Here is a 16928-nt window from a genome sequence, read left to right on the forward strand (position 1 = left end):
AGTCATGCTAATATTTTAAAGAAGGATCTATTTTGTAGCTGCTGATAGGTACTAGCCATCAGTGCCAGCTCAGTGACTTTCACTATGATCAGAAGACTGCAGAAAAAGAGCTTGGAAGAGGGCAGGGATGAGAACTACTTATTTAGGAGTCCAGCGAAATCTAGGAGCGCCATGTAATGCAAGGTCTTTGTACTTAAGGGAAAAAGACAACTTCCTTTTATAGCAAATGTTCTCTCCAGACAACAGGTTACTAAATGAAACTGGATGCAGAACAGATTTCAGAAAAATTCTACTGCAAAAGACTGTTCAAGAGCTGTTGCAGATGTGAGTGGGAGGCGGCAAGATCAAACAAGACAAAATAAGGAAAGCCGAGCCAAGAGTCTATATGCTACCAGAGATTTGCCAAAAGCTCTGTTCAAAATCTGTGAAATAAAAGGCCATGCTGTAGTCTCTAACCATTTATTTCAAGTTTAAAGAAACAAACGAAGCACTTAACTGCCATGTTTTTAATGTATGTTCATTAGAAGTGCTTTATAGTACTCTAACTTTGAGAACACTGACCACACAGTATCTTCAGAGAGCTTTAAAACTTGTATTAGCCATATCCTTCTCATGCTGCCAGCATATATAGTACTTTCAGTTAATGACTCTTGAATAGAGGTAACAACTTAGCAAATTATTTGACTTACTTGAAAAATAATGGATTGCATAACATATTTAAAATCCTTCTATTATTCTTGTGAACATGTTTTATTCCAGTTCTAACATGATGAATACTTGTTTTTCTTCCAGCACCTAGCTATCAAACTGATTAATTTTATAATCTTGATTTTGCTTGATAAGGTACATTTCTCTTTAGCCAATTAGCAAATCAAAGCCCAAAAAATCCTATAGCCTCACAAAGCAAAGTGTTCAGACATACCACCTCCTAGAAAATATGCACATAAATTAATATAAGAGAATATTTATATAGTTAATGAATCGTTAGTGATGGTACAAATACAGTATATGGCATATAAATAGTTAATGATGGTATAAACAACTTTATTTGCAGAATTTAAAACTTTTATTTTATGATAGCTTGGTAAGGATTTAAAAATGAAAGAGTTTGTTTTACAAAATGAAGAACATTTATCTATGATTCTTGCTTTAAGATACTGAACAGGATAACATGGGTAGAAAAAAATGCCATACTCTAACTTTACAGTGAAAGGATAAAAAAGGAAAACAAGTAATATCTTAGCTTGCAAACTCAGCAAAAGTTGGGAAGTGTTGGAGAGAAGGGAGATAACCTAAGGGAAATCATGTTAGCCTATGATGAAGAAAAATCAAAATTTATGAAAAGTAGGCCTTTCATATGTTTTGATTTTCCTTATGGTCTTTAGGTTTATTATCCTGTAACTTTCCTTTTTATTTTGTTATAAAGTTGAAAAACAAAAAAAAATACCACCCCTCCCCCCCCCAAAAAAAAAGAGTGACAGAAAGGCAGCACTACTCTGGTTTCACGACACAGCCAGCAGTGGTCACTGGGATATCAGCCACGTCCTCTTTAATTCAAAAACATTTTCTTTCCTGAGGAATGTATGCATAATACTGTAGGATCTATGACGCAGTGCTGCATTACTTAGGCATACTTCTGAAAATTTTCAATATGAAAAAAAAATCCAATGCCTTATGCACACTTTTTCCACTCTTTGGCTAGCAACTAGAGATATTAATGCAAATTGTTATTCTGATGGAAAACTAGACTGATGTTCACTCTCTTCAAATTATTAGAACACTGCTTAAGGAGAAGGTTATTCTGGAAAATCATAAAACAAGGACTTGGATTAGAAAAGAATTTTCAGATTAATTAATTTAAAAAACTAGCACTGTTGCCTAAGAGATGAGTCATTTCAATAAAATTCATGGAAAAGGAAATAAAGCACTGACAACTTTTTGAAATCACAAAATGAAATTACAACAGAAGCCATGTGGGAATGGCTTCATCCAACTTCTGTACTTTTTCACAAATCCATTTGTGTTCTCCTGAACATTTTGTTAAATTAAAAGAGGACACACTTCTTTCTGATATGGTATACAAGTACTCTGAAGCTGTTCTTATTTAGTCCTCAAAATGAAAGCTGTTTATGATCATATATAAATATGTGAAGTCATTTATTAAAATTCTTGATTGGGTAAGATCATGTATGATGTAATATTTAGGATCAATTATTGAAACACAATAGGACAACCTGCAGCTCACTAATACATGGAAGTTGCCAGAATAAGCAAGATGAATTTTAGTTTGTACTGATCTATGAATGTTTATTTCGTGTTCATTTTGACACATTCAGCACAAACATTTGAGGATACAATGACAGTTTGGTTTAGTACGCAATAGATTGTATCTATTCTGTCTATATTATTCTACACAATTTCAATTAATTCCGACAAATCTTAGGCATCTAGCTTAGGCTAAGGCTCTCTCTTATCTATCATCAACTGGTAGACACAGAAACATGGTAGGAAACAGCTAGATCAAGAGTTAATTAAGTTCAACTGAGTCAGCTATACTTGGTAATTCCAAGAGGTTCAACGTACTTTGTACTCAGTACCACATGGACACATCATTACACCACCGACTGTGAAGGGAAAAGAAGTATTTTCAAGTTAGGGCTAACACAGTTTCAGAGTGGAATGCCACTTGTTGTCTGGAATAGCTTTCTAATTGGGACAAAAGGCATTCCTCCTTTAAGCTGCTAACCTAGACCAAACCCTTACAAATTTTAAAATATGGTTTGGATGGCTTTAAGACAAGCACACTCCACAAGCCAAAACAGTGCTAAAACATGACCTACAAGACTCGAGACCTCTTCAGGGCCAAGAAACAAAGTTTGGGAAATTCACTGAAGAGCAAAGCTAGTTTTATGAACTTACATTGTGAAACTCTGTGAAATAATATTTTTTCATCAAATGACACTGAATCAGTTTTTAGTCTGAAAATCTTTTAATACTTTAACAACTTCCTAATTCAAGCCATTTGATTATTTTTATAGTCTATAGATTACCAAATATTTGAAGAACATCCCATAAAATAAGGGCAAAAGGACAGGTTCATTACAATTTTATTTCTCTTTTAATATAACCACATTAAGAACAATAAATGTAGATATTGCCACAAATAAACGCCATCATTTTGGTTCCACTTACCACTGGCTGGCTGCAAAGGTAACGACAAAGTTCTCCAATGTACTGGATGACAGTCACATTGTACTTTTTGCAGTCACTCCAAAACTGACTAGCCGAGAACTTCTTTTTTAACACACAGGTTGCACCTTTACGGAAAGAGAAGAAAAGGAAATTAAGCATTTTCTGTACGTGGCAACTTAACTAGCTATATTCACTGTTTCTACAAAATATAACATAAGAGGAACTTTGAGCAGCCTTTTTCAGAAAACTATATGGTATTTAAGCTGTTTCATCAGAAGACTTTATGTTCAAACTTGGTCAACAAAGAAGGGAGATGAACCCTTGGTTAGACAGTAAACTGATACTTAAGAGGTCAAAAGTAAGATAACAGTTTCTCTTTGTTGGTATTGTAACATTATTCAGAAGAGTTTAATTGAAAATAACCAGAAAAGTCAGCCTGAATTGGCAAATCATTTGGGTACCACTAAAACCTCATTTTTCAACAAAGAAAGTATTCATCAATGCAGAATCAGAGAGAATGCATCCATAATCCAGTGATCCTTCCCTTGCTCTGACTTGGTGCTTCAGGAAGCAGGAAATATTTACCATCAAATTCCAAATAGGTATTTTATAAGAGAGTCTTTGAGGACACTTACATTGCCTTAGTAAAATATGTATTTTATTGTCTGTGCAAAAAAAGTTATAGATCATTTAATGATATATGACAAAACTGAATGTATAACATAAATGTATTTGCCAGTCTTTTTAAACTCATCAAAATACATTTTAGTTCTATTCCACCATACAATGCTATACACATACTAAAGCAATACACAAGCTGCCAAAATATTACATATGTCCTTAAATTCATTTTTACCTAAATATAAAAGAAAATAAAAACATTTGTCACACAAATGACTACAATTCTACTCCAGTACCACAGAGAAAGCTTCTAAGAGATGCCCTACTATCAGAACATTCCCCATTCCCAAAACACAGAAATATAAAGCTATTCCAAGAACACTATTCGATTCTAGGAAAGCATTAATTTCCCCAATATCAGTGAACCTAACTGTGTTTAACACATTTTTGCAATAATTAATTCTCTATTAACAATAAAATTAAATGAAGTGAGTCCTACCCAATTCAATGCATCCACCAATGCCAAGAAGAGATGCTGCACTGTGATAAAGAGGCAGAGTAATATAAATGATATCTTCTGCAGTGGCACCAAAAGCCCACAGTCCAGCAGCTCCTTTAAGAATCTGCGTGTGACTGATGACTGCAGCTTTTGGAAGACCTGTAATGAAAACACAAATACATGAATCAAGCTTCTTTAAAATGAACTAGGCTCAATTTTTTTCCTGTGTAAGGTCTCTAAAACCATAAAACCATCAATTCTTTCTTCTGTAACTACATTTTCAGTCATCCATTTAGCTGTTTCTTAATAGACAACTGACTGCTTAATACAGTATTGCATGTTTGTTCTGTACACATAAAGATACATAAGTCATTTTGTAACCTCATATGTTAGTTATTTAATCTGATGTCAAGTCAATTCAAAGAGCTGGAAACATGAAGAAACTCCATGGTTAGCATGCTATCAAGTTATACAGAGCCAACACAGGGCCAAGAGCATTTACTCCACATAAGGACTTCCTTTAACATAATGAGGCATCACGCTAGTTCTCTTTCACACAAGAATCATAATGACTGTAATGTAATTAAAAGAGGTATGGAATCTACATGAACTAGATCATGTAGCGGATGCTTATCTGAGGTGTGCATATCTACATATTTGTTTTAGAACACTATATAGAACAAAAAAAAACCACAACAAAACAGCAAAAAGTCCACTCCAGGTAAGTTCTTCTTAGTGAGTTTCTTCAGGCTCAGTAAACAATTTTTGTTCCGCAGGACACAGACTCACAGGCAGAGCTTCTTGGGCTACTACTCTGGCACCTATTATTTTGAGGAGGAGACATGTTCTTGCTTCAGGTATGTTCTCATATACACACACACATATTACAGGCAGAGTCCTGAAGATGAACACTGAGAACTGCTAAAAACTTTTTTAAAATTAATTGTTCAGACAGCTTTTTGACCTCTTCTAGCAAAGCTACCATTCATCCGAAGACTTAACTAGAGCTGTTAACTGTGTCATCTGTGGAGATTCTAGCTACACTTCAAAGTTATTCCAAAACCCCATCATGCTAAAGAGAAAAGGTAATAATCCTACATTGCCAATAGAATCACTTATATCAAGAATCATAGAATTATCGACTGTGTTGGGCTGGAACGGATCTTTAAAGGTCATCTAGTCTAACCCCCCTGCAATGAGCAGGGACATCCTTAACTCGATCAGGCTACTCAGAGCTCCATCAAGTCCAACCTTGAATGTCTCCAGGGATGGAGACGCCACCATCTCTCTGGGTAACCTGTTCCAGTGCTTTGCCACCCTCACAGAAAAGAACTTCTTCCGAATGTCTAATCTAAATTTACCCTGTTCTAGCTTAAAATCATTTCCCCTCATTCTGTCACTACATCCCCTTGTAAGCAGTCACTCCCCAGCTTTCCTGTAGGCCACCCTTCAGGTACTGGAAGGCCGCTGTAAGGTCTCCCCAGAGCCTTCTCTACTTCACAAAGTACTCTACTGAGACTTGAGGTTCTTCCATCTGCCTTTAGAGACAGCTGACTACAGACTGTGCAAGATTCTTTTCTTCTATTAACTAAGTTTACCTGTGATTGGTTTTAGGAGGAACACTATGCTTCTGCTTTATCAAAAAGTGTGAAAATGCTCAGTTACTTTAGATACAATTATTTTATACTCTTCACATTAAACAAGCCTTACTTTTTAGTTACATGGCACGTAAAACAAATCCAGTGTAAATTAATGTAGAACATAAAACATTAAAAAAAACTTTAAATTCCACATAAGTAAAATTTGAGACGTCACAGAGGTATTCTGAATGCAGTTATAAGTACAAAACTCTCCTATCTGGAGAATACTATAATATTGCTTCAGCTAACACTCATTATTAACTAGCAAGCTCAACCATATTTATATTAGTAGTAATACAAACATACTTGGCCTCTTGATAGTATTTATACCTTCCCAATTTTTTTATTCTAGACTAAGATTTTAACCAACAAATAATTATTTGTATAGGGAAGAAAGCCATAAAACACATCTTCCTATTAAATCTTCTTGTGACTAACACTGTTGTGTTGAGCTGGATGAGAATGCCAATCTGCTTATCTTAACAGCACCATGCTGCTTTTCATGCCAGTGACCAGTTTTTCTAAAGTCTTAGCTTCTTAGCTGCTGGAGCACTGGTAATAAATTAAGCCATCTGTTTCTAAACTAAAAGGCTACTGACTTAATCCTATTTTCTGCCTCTACAGTGACCTGCATAGAATATGACTTAATGAAGAAAAACTAATTGCCTGTTGGCTTGTTTGAAGATTGTTTTTTTTTAAAGTTCTAGATACAATGTTAGCTTTATTACCTACGCAGTATGTGATCACAAAAAAAATTATTTACTATAATTGTAAACCTTTTATAAACATCTTATCTGTGAAGAAGTAAGAGGTAAAGCTTCTCATAGTATTTGTACAACATGGCAAGAAAAAAAATAAAGAAAAAGGTCATAAATCACTAAATATAAAGAGTCAACTGACAAGAAATGGGCTTATTTTCTACCATAATGCTTCTAGATAAGAAATATGATATTCTACATTAAAAAGACAATCAAAAATACTAGAGTTTTGGAAAAATCAAGTTTCTAGATGAGAGCTGAAGGAAAATATAGACTCTTTAGGAGACCTGTACCTGTTGTTCCTGAAGTAAATATGTATAAAACAGATGACTTGAGGCTGTTAGCAGATCGTCGATTAACTGGAATGGGGTCTTCCGATGCAGCCTCTATTTTGTCTAAAAGCGTATGCACACTTGGAAAGGGGGAGTCTTTCGTCATTATCCAAACACTAACGTCTTTTTGAAGGTTAGGAAGAATTTCTTCCAGTGTCCCAAGCAAATCTTAAAAATTAACACAAAATAATGTTACTTACATTATGTCTTCACAAGAGTAGCAAATATATTATTTTTCCTCTGAAAATTTTACTTTTTATTATAGAAATAGGAATGCAAGTTACCTCCATGGAAATAAATAAATTCAATAAAATAACGATGAACAAGAATAAAAATTCATGAAAATCAGGATATAATATGGTAAAAGCACTGTCCAGCCTACAAGGTCTAAACGTCAGCTATCCCTCAAAGCAAAATGGTGAGCCTTGATAATCAGCTCCTGCCTCCCACCTCATTTTCAGAAACCCTGCTCAGACCAGAATGAAGTGTAGATGAGATTCAATTTCAAATAAATAATGAAGCAATCTGTTGAAGATGCAAGGCAAATGTAAACATAGCTGGTAATTACAGTGTAGGTTTCCCTGGATGCCCTCAACAGCAATCTCTCATTGACCAGCATTATTTTTTTCAAAAGCACAGAAGTGACTAATTTAAAAGAAATATACCAACAAAAACCTGTATCATTTATGTAGATAGCTGAATTTCACACAATAGAAATAAAATACAGGGATACAGGCCTGTGGGTTATTCAGACACTGCCAAAGAACCACGTGTCTATTTATATAGTGGTCTGAGTGTTTTAGACATCTTAATGAATATAATTTTAGGTACATCAGGCAATTCTGTTTTCTTACAATCACATGTTATTCACTGAAAGCCATTCCTTCTATTGGGTTTTACCTGATAATAAACTCACTTTTTAAAAAAATCAAAAAAAATCAAAACCAACAAAACAAAGAAAAAACTAAACAAACCACAGCATAACTAAGATCTATTTTTCTTGGCTTATCAGGAAAGAAACCATGAGAGACAGTCCCAGATGAAACAAAAATCAAAAATATAAATCAAACCATGAGAGACAGTCCCAGATGAAACAAAAATCAAAAATATAAATCAATCCATAAGTAATACATTTACTATTTATGTTTATATGTCTAAGCACTTTTACAATCTTGACACTTTCTCAGAACACTGAACAGGCATTGAAGTACTAATCCAGGAAAACTCTCAAAAGCAGGAACAATATTGCTTCCAGTAGAACTATTCATATACTTAAAGACTCATTCACACTTAAGTGCTTTGCTGGATCTCAGCCTACATAATTAATCTTGCCAATATCCCTGAGGGTATAAATTTATATTATTATCTCAGTTTTTAGAGATGAATAAACAAACAAAGTTGACATGACTCACCCAGAAGCTTGTCATAAGACATTTCTAGAGCCAGCATTTGAAATCCTGATGTCAACTCCAAGTGCATTTTGTAAATATTAAATACAGACACCATTAATAGAACCGCTTGCATAAATTTTACACTAAAGTTACTGAAGTTCTTCAATCTTTCAGAAAACTACTTTCCTAATTACAGACTGCTCTCTATATTTTAACAAATGCCATACTCATCTCTATTACTGTAATAGAAATACAGCTACAGAACTACACATGTCTTACAAATTTAAAGCCTGCAGAGTACATGTTCTATATATTTTATGAATGTTTATCAAATAGATCTGATAGAGTGTGACATTAATTTTTTTGTGTTCCAACTTTCTTGCATTGCAGAATGATTTCAGGAAGGAATCACCCAAAAAATTACGAAAATCTATGACAGATAGCCTCATTTTCAAATCATTGGAGTACAGTCTCTTTCCACTGTACATAGCGGTAGAAAAAAAAAATGTGAATAAAACATAATGTTAAGGACAATAGTTAAGGTTCATTGGCGTACTAATTCTGTTTTTCTGCCCTACTATAAAATTAGGGTATTATTTTTCAAGTAGTAAATATGCAAATACAACAGTATTATTTCTAATGAAAAACAGCAATTAATAAACCAAGTGTGACAGAAAAAACAATATACTTACTATATTCTAATACTGATTTTTGTCTTCCTATTATGCATAGATACATATATGTCTCCTGCATATACTAATGACAGTTTGTCTACAAGTTAGGTTGAGAACCTAGCAAAAGAAACAAAGGTGTTAGAAGTGACTAGAACTCTATTTCTATTCTTATAAGTACTAAAAGAATACAGCATTCTCAGTCATTCTTTATTCGTGCACTGGCTCAACTACAGTGCCAGCAAAGATCTTAAGGACCGTTAATTGTTCAGGATTGCTACGAATTTCTTGGCTCCTCCACGTTCCAGTAAGCACTTGAAGCAGACTCAGCTGTCCATCTTTACCAGACAAATGTGACACACAAGTACTGAGAAAAACTGCTCAACAAAAGTCATCACGCAAAATTATCCTGGCAAAAAATTCTCAATGCGTAACATCCTTTTTAAGTACTGCAGATACCAGAGAGCTCATTGCAGCATTTCCTTATTTTCCATATATAAATTTGCTCCTTCCTATATTTCCTTAAATTGTTTTGCTTTTTACATTTTTGGAAGTGATGAAGATGAAGCTGTATTATATACCAACTCTTAACTTCTCTACAGAAGACATTTTTGTTTAGGACTGCACAACATGAAGAAACATTTTTTTTGTTTTTTTTTTAGTATTCAAAAGTTCTAGACAAGATGTGCACCAGGGTCTTTGTGTATTTGAGTAACATGAACTGCAAATCTGTCAAAATGAAGAGGATCTACCTCTTCTTTCTCTTTGTCTCCTCTTTTCCTTCCTATTAGTTTCCATTCTACAGACACAATTTTTTAAGAATGATGAGGGCATAGCTCCCTTTTAGTAGACTGAAACATATATATTCTAAATAATTAAGATCAATCTTCATATTAAATATACACACTGTTTACTGTTTCTCTGATCCTTCACTAATAAAACCTACATTTTTTGTTGTTGCACAGAGGCTCGCTTGGTTTTTTAACTAGTATTGGACTATGAATTGATTGTTCAATAGGTGGGTGTTTTTCCCTGTGGTCAAGAACCTAGTACGCAGAACAATATGGGAACAGCTTTCAATTATACATTATCTCAAAAGAAACAATATGTGATTTCCTGAATAAGAAAGGGTGATTTAAAACAGCTGTATTTAAAGTGCAAGAAACTGTAAATTACTTCTGGAACACACAGGCGCATGGGGTGTTTGAAGACAACTCTCAGTTGTGCTAACTTATTTCCAGGGAATAAATCTGATGATAGTCAACTGATATTTTGTTCCACGAACTAGGAACTTCTGTGCCAGATGTTATGTAGGGCTCCTCAGTCTTTACACAGAATCTTATACATGTGTCAGGAGAAAACAGTCCTCTTGGAGGAACTGTAGTTTGATTATTTCTCGAGGTACCGGGCATGTGTACTTTACCATATAGGAAAGCAACTACAGGAAAGTAATTTAATTATCTACGCTTGTGGTTTCTCTCAAGTACTTGTTTGCTTTTTACACTATGAAGGTATATTGAGGTTTTGGGTTATTTGTCTTGGAAAAAATGTCTGCTTATCTAAAGTATGACAATGTAGCAGCTCTGTGTGCATTGTTTACATAGTTTGTATATGAATATTCACTACTTGGTACCTATTTGGCTTCTGCTGAGAAAACAAAGTATCTGTAATTGGTCAAGACGAATATGCTTTCCCACTTTTTTTGCCCATTTCCCCTCTTGCTCTTAAAGTATTTAAATATTCAACACTTTGTGAAACTGTTGCATTAAATTCACATGAATACATAGTTCAATTACTTTAAGTAAGCAAGGAAAACATGTTTTGAACTACTGTCCTAGGCTTGAGGTTGCACAGGAGTTTGAATTTTTTATGTTATTTTCTAGCAAAGAAACAATGCAGTCTGTTGGCAAGGACCCAGTCCCACACTGATGAAAGGAATACATCAGATTATGAGATCAACTTGTACTGAACAGAAAGTTACTCCGAAGGAAAACTGTATGAAATGGTTCTTACATAACTTTGATGTGCAGCCTGGCTGAAATGCTCAGTTAAGCTAGGGCAAATTCAAACTCTTCCCCACACTGTCTGGCCAGAGAAAATAATGGTTACTTGTACTTGACCCCCTCAAGTGACTCCTTACACTCAGCACTTACTCTAACTAAGCAATAACAACAGACGTTACAAGTCAGTTGCAGCTCAGGATCAGCACTGGTATATTGAAACACCACTGAAGGGGGGTAAAGGTAGCAAAACAGAAACTGGCTTGGGTATCACAGCCAGCACCGTTTTTCTCTCAAGGGCCATATGGTACAGAGACACAGACTAAGTAAACACAGGTGGTCAAAGATATATTGTCTTTAACAGAGTAGATAAGAGCATCTTCTGCAGGTCTTCTACAGTTTCCTTGTCCTAAATGCTTAGGTGTAAACAGCTTTATATTCCAAAAAGCTAAGAAAATATGGTTTTGATAAATCCATGTTTTTGACTCAGTGACCAACATATGAGCAATGATACTACTACTTGTATATAATAGCATATGACCTTAATTAAAAAAATACCCAAAAAGACTTTGCTTACTCACTTTTTCAGGGATGTAGACACACTTCTGTCTGAACTCCTGCTCCTGTCAGCGTAAACCTGGTCCTGAGCTCGGATAGTGAGAAGTTCATAATACACTCAGAAGCAGCACAAAGCACTGCTGGTACCTCAAGAGTAAAGAATCCTAAACAGGAAAATGCTATATTTCTACATTTGGGAGATGTAATTCCATACAGAATAGCACAATCACAGAATGGCTGTGGCTGGAAGGGACCTCTGGAGATCATCTTGGTCATAGAACCATAAAATCATAGAAACATTCAGGTTGGAAAAGACCCTTGGGATCATCAACTCCAACACCTCTGCTCAAGCAGGCCCACATAGAGCAGGCTGCCCACACGTGTCCATGCAGTATGTGCCCTCCCAGAATAGCCTTTGCTATCAGGACTGATGTAAACTAATCTCATGGAGTTTAGTAGTGCAACCCTTTCACAGCTGAATCCTTGCATCAGAAGCCATGATGGCAATCTGGGATATCCTACTACGAGCTGAACTCTTCTGAGTAGCAACACGGTAGAAATGCACTGGCAAATTTCATTTGTACCTTTCTGGTGAGTTACTACATTCAAAGTGCTGCCTAACAGTATTGCTGTTATGGAGGTACCATGAATGAAATGTAATCCCTTGTTCAATCAAGAATCCCAACAAATGAAAATATTCCCTAGAAAGAATACAGTGCCTTAAAATATGCTTTCATTTTAAGCAGTACCTCACTCCTCTGTTTAACTAGTAGTTTTTGAACGAATAAGGGTGGCGTCATCTGGTAACAAATGGAGCTGGGACAAATACCTTTCAAACAAGTCAGATTGCTGTTAGAGTAAGCTCATGCTGGCAGTCTGATAGAGAGAAGGGCTCACAGGTTCCTTTACTCTCCTTTACAAGTGCCTCATTTCCTTTCATGTTAGTTAACTGCTATTTTATCAAAAAAGTGCATTTTTTAACTTCAACTTTTTCATTCTCTTTCAGCAAACCTTTCCCAGCATGGGAGTGGTAGTAGACAGTGTCTCTGGAAGTGTGCGAATGTTACATAACAAATCAGAACAAGAGCTAAATACTCTTGGAACACAGGAGACATATGAAAGTAGCTCGGGCAAAAACTGTCTCTCTGCCACAAAGGCAAGTAGAAGTACTGGAAAGGAACACAAAGTCTAAATACTGACAAATCAGAGAATCTATATTTGTCTTACAGCTTGCAGTTGGATGAGAAGGAAAAAAACCAAGTTACTGGATTGTGCTAAACAAATTAAAAGAACATTGCTGTCATGAAAAAATTCAAAATTTAAGAGGTAGTAATTTATGAAACCAACAAGAGGGAAAAATTGTTAAGTTTATGTAACATATCTGATGTTTAAGAATAAAACATTCAATTACAGTGAGTTTTTTAGAATATGTAAGTCAAAATCAAATGCCAAAAAACTTGAGTACTATTGGAAGATTCCCATTTAAAGTTACAAAAATCAGTCAAAATAGCAGAGAATGTCAGATCAGAAAAAAAGTCTGACTGCAAGTGCTGAAAGAAAGACAAGAAGATACTAACTGGACTGGGTTACAAAACCACAACCTCAGGAAAATATGGAGGCACAATCCAAAACTGGAGTACAAGTTCTACAAATGACAGTGATCCTGCAAGAGGCAGCATGAAAGACTGAACAAGGCGTGGAAGAAAATGAAGCCTTAAATAGAACTCAGTCTATCTGAAGTATCTCATCTGTATAAAATAAAAGCATTTTGGAAAAGTTACAAGATCTACCAATAGAAGCTGTAAGATGCAATCATCTCACACAGAGGAAGGCTACACCACCGTTCTGAGCAGGGAAGATTTATCAATAAAAAATTATCTGTAGAAACTGTTCCAGATATCTGCAGAAGGTGGAAGGTTCCCCTCAGAAAACTGAAACAATGTTAAGTGGATTTGAGCGTAAGTTCCTGATTTAATGTGCCATTACAGGCAAGAATTTCAAGAGCGAATTTGTTCTTGCTAAGCTCAGACAGTTTATGACATTGTTAAGGGGATAATTTCTGCTGTGCTCAAGTGTATGAATACGATTGAAGATCATCCAACATACTGAAAAGATAGCTTTGTAACTGTTACAAGAAATATAATTGCTATGTCAAGTCTAAATTTACTTGTGAAGTATGATAAACTTATGTATTTTTTAAAATTAGGATTTCCACTACCCAGAAATAATACCATTACATACTAATCTCAGTTTTAAAAAAACAGTCATAGTTGCCAAACATGATGCCTGGCTATGACAATGATAGCTATTGGAACACAGGTTGATTGCTTTTAGTGTAAATACATTGAAAAAAAATATGCTCTGTCCAAGCTATGCATAAGCTTGTGGAAAATGGTGCCACAAGAATAAAAAATGCACAAGCAAGTTCAAGTCAAGCCTACTGATAAGGAAGAATCCCTTGCAGAACATGCAAATACTGGATGAAAAAATGTTTAACAGATCTCTGAGAATTACCTGCTTGTGTAAACTCAATGTTAAATACTGCCCTGCAATTTTTATAAACATTAGACAGAAATTATGTACAATAATTTCATATAACATGCTTTTGTTTCAAGAGTAGTATGAATTAGTTCGCACAATCACTGAACGGTATATGAACCTTCAGTTGAGAAACCTGGACTTCTTTGGAGAGACTCCTTCTCCATATGATGTGGCCAATAAACAAGGTCATAACAGAACTTAATTTCTTTCACAGATAAAGATAAAAAAGCGCCTCAAATTCCTTATGTAGAATACTGTGAAGCCTCTCAGGCTCAAGGGTCTGACAAACTTAATGCAGAGACTAAACCTCATGAAGAAACTAAGATCAGAACATAAAAGATGAGCTCAGAGACTATTTTGTTAGTATCTCTGCTGTATCATCTGTCTGCACATAGTTCTTCTTGTATGAGCAGACTCCTAGAACAAGTTAGTTCAACAATGTTAGTGTTACTATCAGCTGCTACTAAGAAGAGCAGAAAACACAGACCCCATAAATGCAAATGTTTTTTTCAATCATTAGTTAACCTCTCATTTTAATACAGACCACTCTTAGATACAAGTTTTGATCCAAAGTTCTCCTTCAGTACAGTCAATGAGCAAGAATTAATTCCATTCCTCATTCCACACGCTCAAAAGCACATATTCATGAAAATTAAGTGAGTTGTTTTTTTTATTAAGTAGGAAGAGTAAAAATAGTGAGTTTAGAAGCATTGTTATCATGTGTTTTGGGGTTATATTTAAATTGGCTTTGTTTCACTAGCTTGTTTTAATTATTAAGTATTCTTAGAAAATTTATAATTGAAAAATACACAAGGGAAAATTCTTAGATACATTTTGAAAGCACAAATTTGCAGCAGCGGATAACAGATGGAAGGAAATTTCATCAGTAAAAATAGTGAGTTTAGAAGCATTGTTATCATGTGTTTTGGGGTTATATTTAAATTGGCTTTGTTTCACTAGCTTGTTTTAATTATTAAGTATTCTTAGAAAATTTATAATTGAAAAATACACAAGGGAAAATTCTTAGATACATTTTGAAAGCACAAATTTGCAGCAGCGGATAACAGATGGAAGGAAATTTCATCATTTAGGTGTCATGGATGCAAAAGCCCGCAACTTGTGCAATAAGAATAAGGCAGGAGATTGTGAAAGATAAACAAGGCATAGTAGATTTGAAATAATAATTTTAGAGTGACAGGTCAACATTAATTTTTAATATTTTGAAATATCCTCCTCCAATCAAATGTAAAGGGTCTGTGTGATCGTTTAGCACTGCAGGTTTATTTACATTTGATGATAAATGCTGAGGCAAGTTTAAGTTTTGGATCTGTTTCAGTTTCTATATCTCTGTAATCGATGTACATTTCAAATATACAATGCATAGTATGCCTGCCTCAAGATTTTAAATTCTTTTGAAACAATTAATAAAAATGTAACACTTTAGAAATTCACACAACATGTAATATTATCTCCTATTCAAACACAGCAGTTTCTTCTACAATCCAACACCAACAGAAAGCTGGCTATTATGAATCAATCTCCCATGTGCTATACCTCTAAAAAAAGCCCTCTCAGTTTTACTCCCTGGGAGAGTGTTGTACTTCTGTGACAGAGTCGTACACCAGAGGCTGTACAGTCTGAGTTCAGATCTTCTAGTCTGCAGTGGGTTTGATCACTGGAAAGATGGGGGGAGGTAGTACAGGAGTACGACTTGCATGGGATTAAAACTGACCGTTTATAAAGGGATGGGAAATTATTCTTAGTAGATCATACTAATCTTTTCTGAGACATATTAAGCAACTACTGAAGTGACTAAATGCTTATAACAGGCTGTACTTAGATGCTGCACTCTTTCTTGCAATTCACATTAAGAAAAGGTTAAAAGGACGTCCCCAAGGAATGGATAAACTCCATTCTTCCTGAGAGGCTTAAGCTTTATGATTTCCCAAAACTTGTTCTAGCCCTAGGTTTCTTCCATTCTGTGAACATCTGAAAATCAGTAAAGGAGCCAGAGGGACATAAATGGGGGAGACGTGACAGCAAAAGCTCTGGAGGTATGAATCAGGCGCATACCCTACCTGCTCCCACAACCAGTATCTTGGGCTCACAGCTACTGATGCAGTGCAGGAGAGATCTGGAGCGGACGTTGAAGTTGAGGAAAGCCACCACACATCCCAGCTTGGCCAGTCCAAACCACACGTGGATGAAGTCTGGCTCATTGCCCATCAGCAGGGCCACCGTGTCACCCTTCTTCAGAGCCTCATACCGCAGGAAGACCTGCGCTACCCTGTTACTCCTCCTGTCCGCATCCCGGTAGGTGTGCACCTTCCCTTCGTAGATGAGGAACGGCTTGCGAGGCTGCTTCTCAGCCAGCTTCACAAACTTGTCCAGGACAGTGACGATCCTCCCTCGCAGCCGGTATGTCTCCACTCTCAGCCCGTAGGCCAGCACTTTTAAGAGGTATCTCAGGTCAGCCCAGAAGTACGGGAATAGGAACCGCTGGATGAGGTGCAAGGAGACGATGCCGGCAGCAGCGCCCGGTACCCAGATGGGCAGCATTGCCGCTGGGTAAAGGTCGTCGCAGCTGCTCATGTCCCCACAGCCCGACGGCTACACACGGGAAGTCGGGACACGGAATCCGAGGAGAAAGCCGGTAAGGACAGAGGCTTTTCCCGCTCTCCTGCTTCTCCTCCTTTTCCTCCTCCTCCGGAGCGATGAGCCGCGA

General features: G+C 36.0%; 1 protein-coding gene across 1 annotated transcript in view; it reads right to left on the reverse strand.

Moving 5' to 3' along the window:
- SLC27A6 (solute carrier family 27 (fatty acid transporter), member 6) overlaps nt 1–16795 on the reverse strand; it is a gene marked incomplete at its 3' end in the record, with an annotated part of 36425 nt that extends 19630 nt beyond the window's left edge. Inside the window, exons 1-4 of the mRNA XM_009871810.1 lie at nt 16282–16795; nt 7004–7210; nt 4313–4471; nt 3193–3317 (exon numbers count right to left, since the gene is read on the reverse strand). Of these exons, the coding sequence (XP_009870112.1) occupies nt 3193–3317; nt 4313–4471; nt 7004–7210; nt 16282–16795 (1005 nt within the window). The remainder of the gene's footprint in view (nt 1–3192; nt 3318–4312; nt 4472–7003; nt 7211–16281) is intronic.
- Nucleotides 16796–16928: the final 133 nt, after the last annotated feature.

The sequence above is a fragment of the Apaloderma vittatum genome, unplaced genomic scaffold (genome assembly GCF_000703405.1).
Source record: "Apaloderma vittatum isolate BGI_N311 unplaced genomic scaffold, ASM70340v1 scaffold31320, whole genome shotgun sequence".
Taxonomy (NCBI): domain Eukaryota; kingdom Metazoa; phylum Chordata; class Aves; order Trogoniformes; family Trogonidae; genus Apaloderma; species Apaloderma vittatum.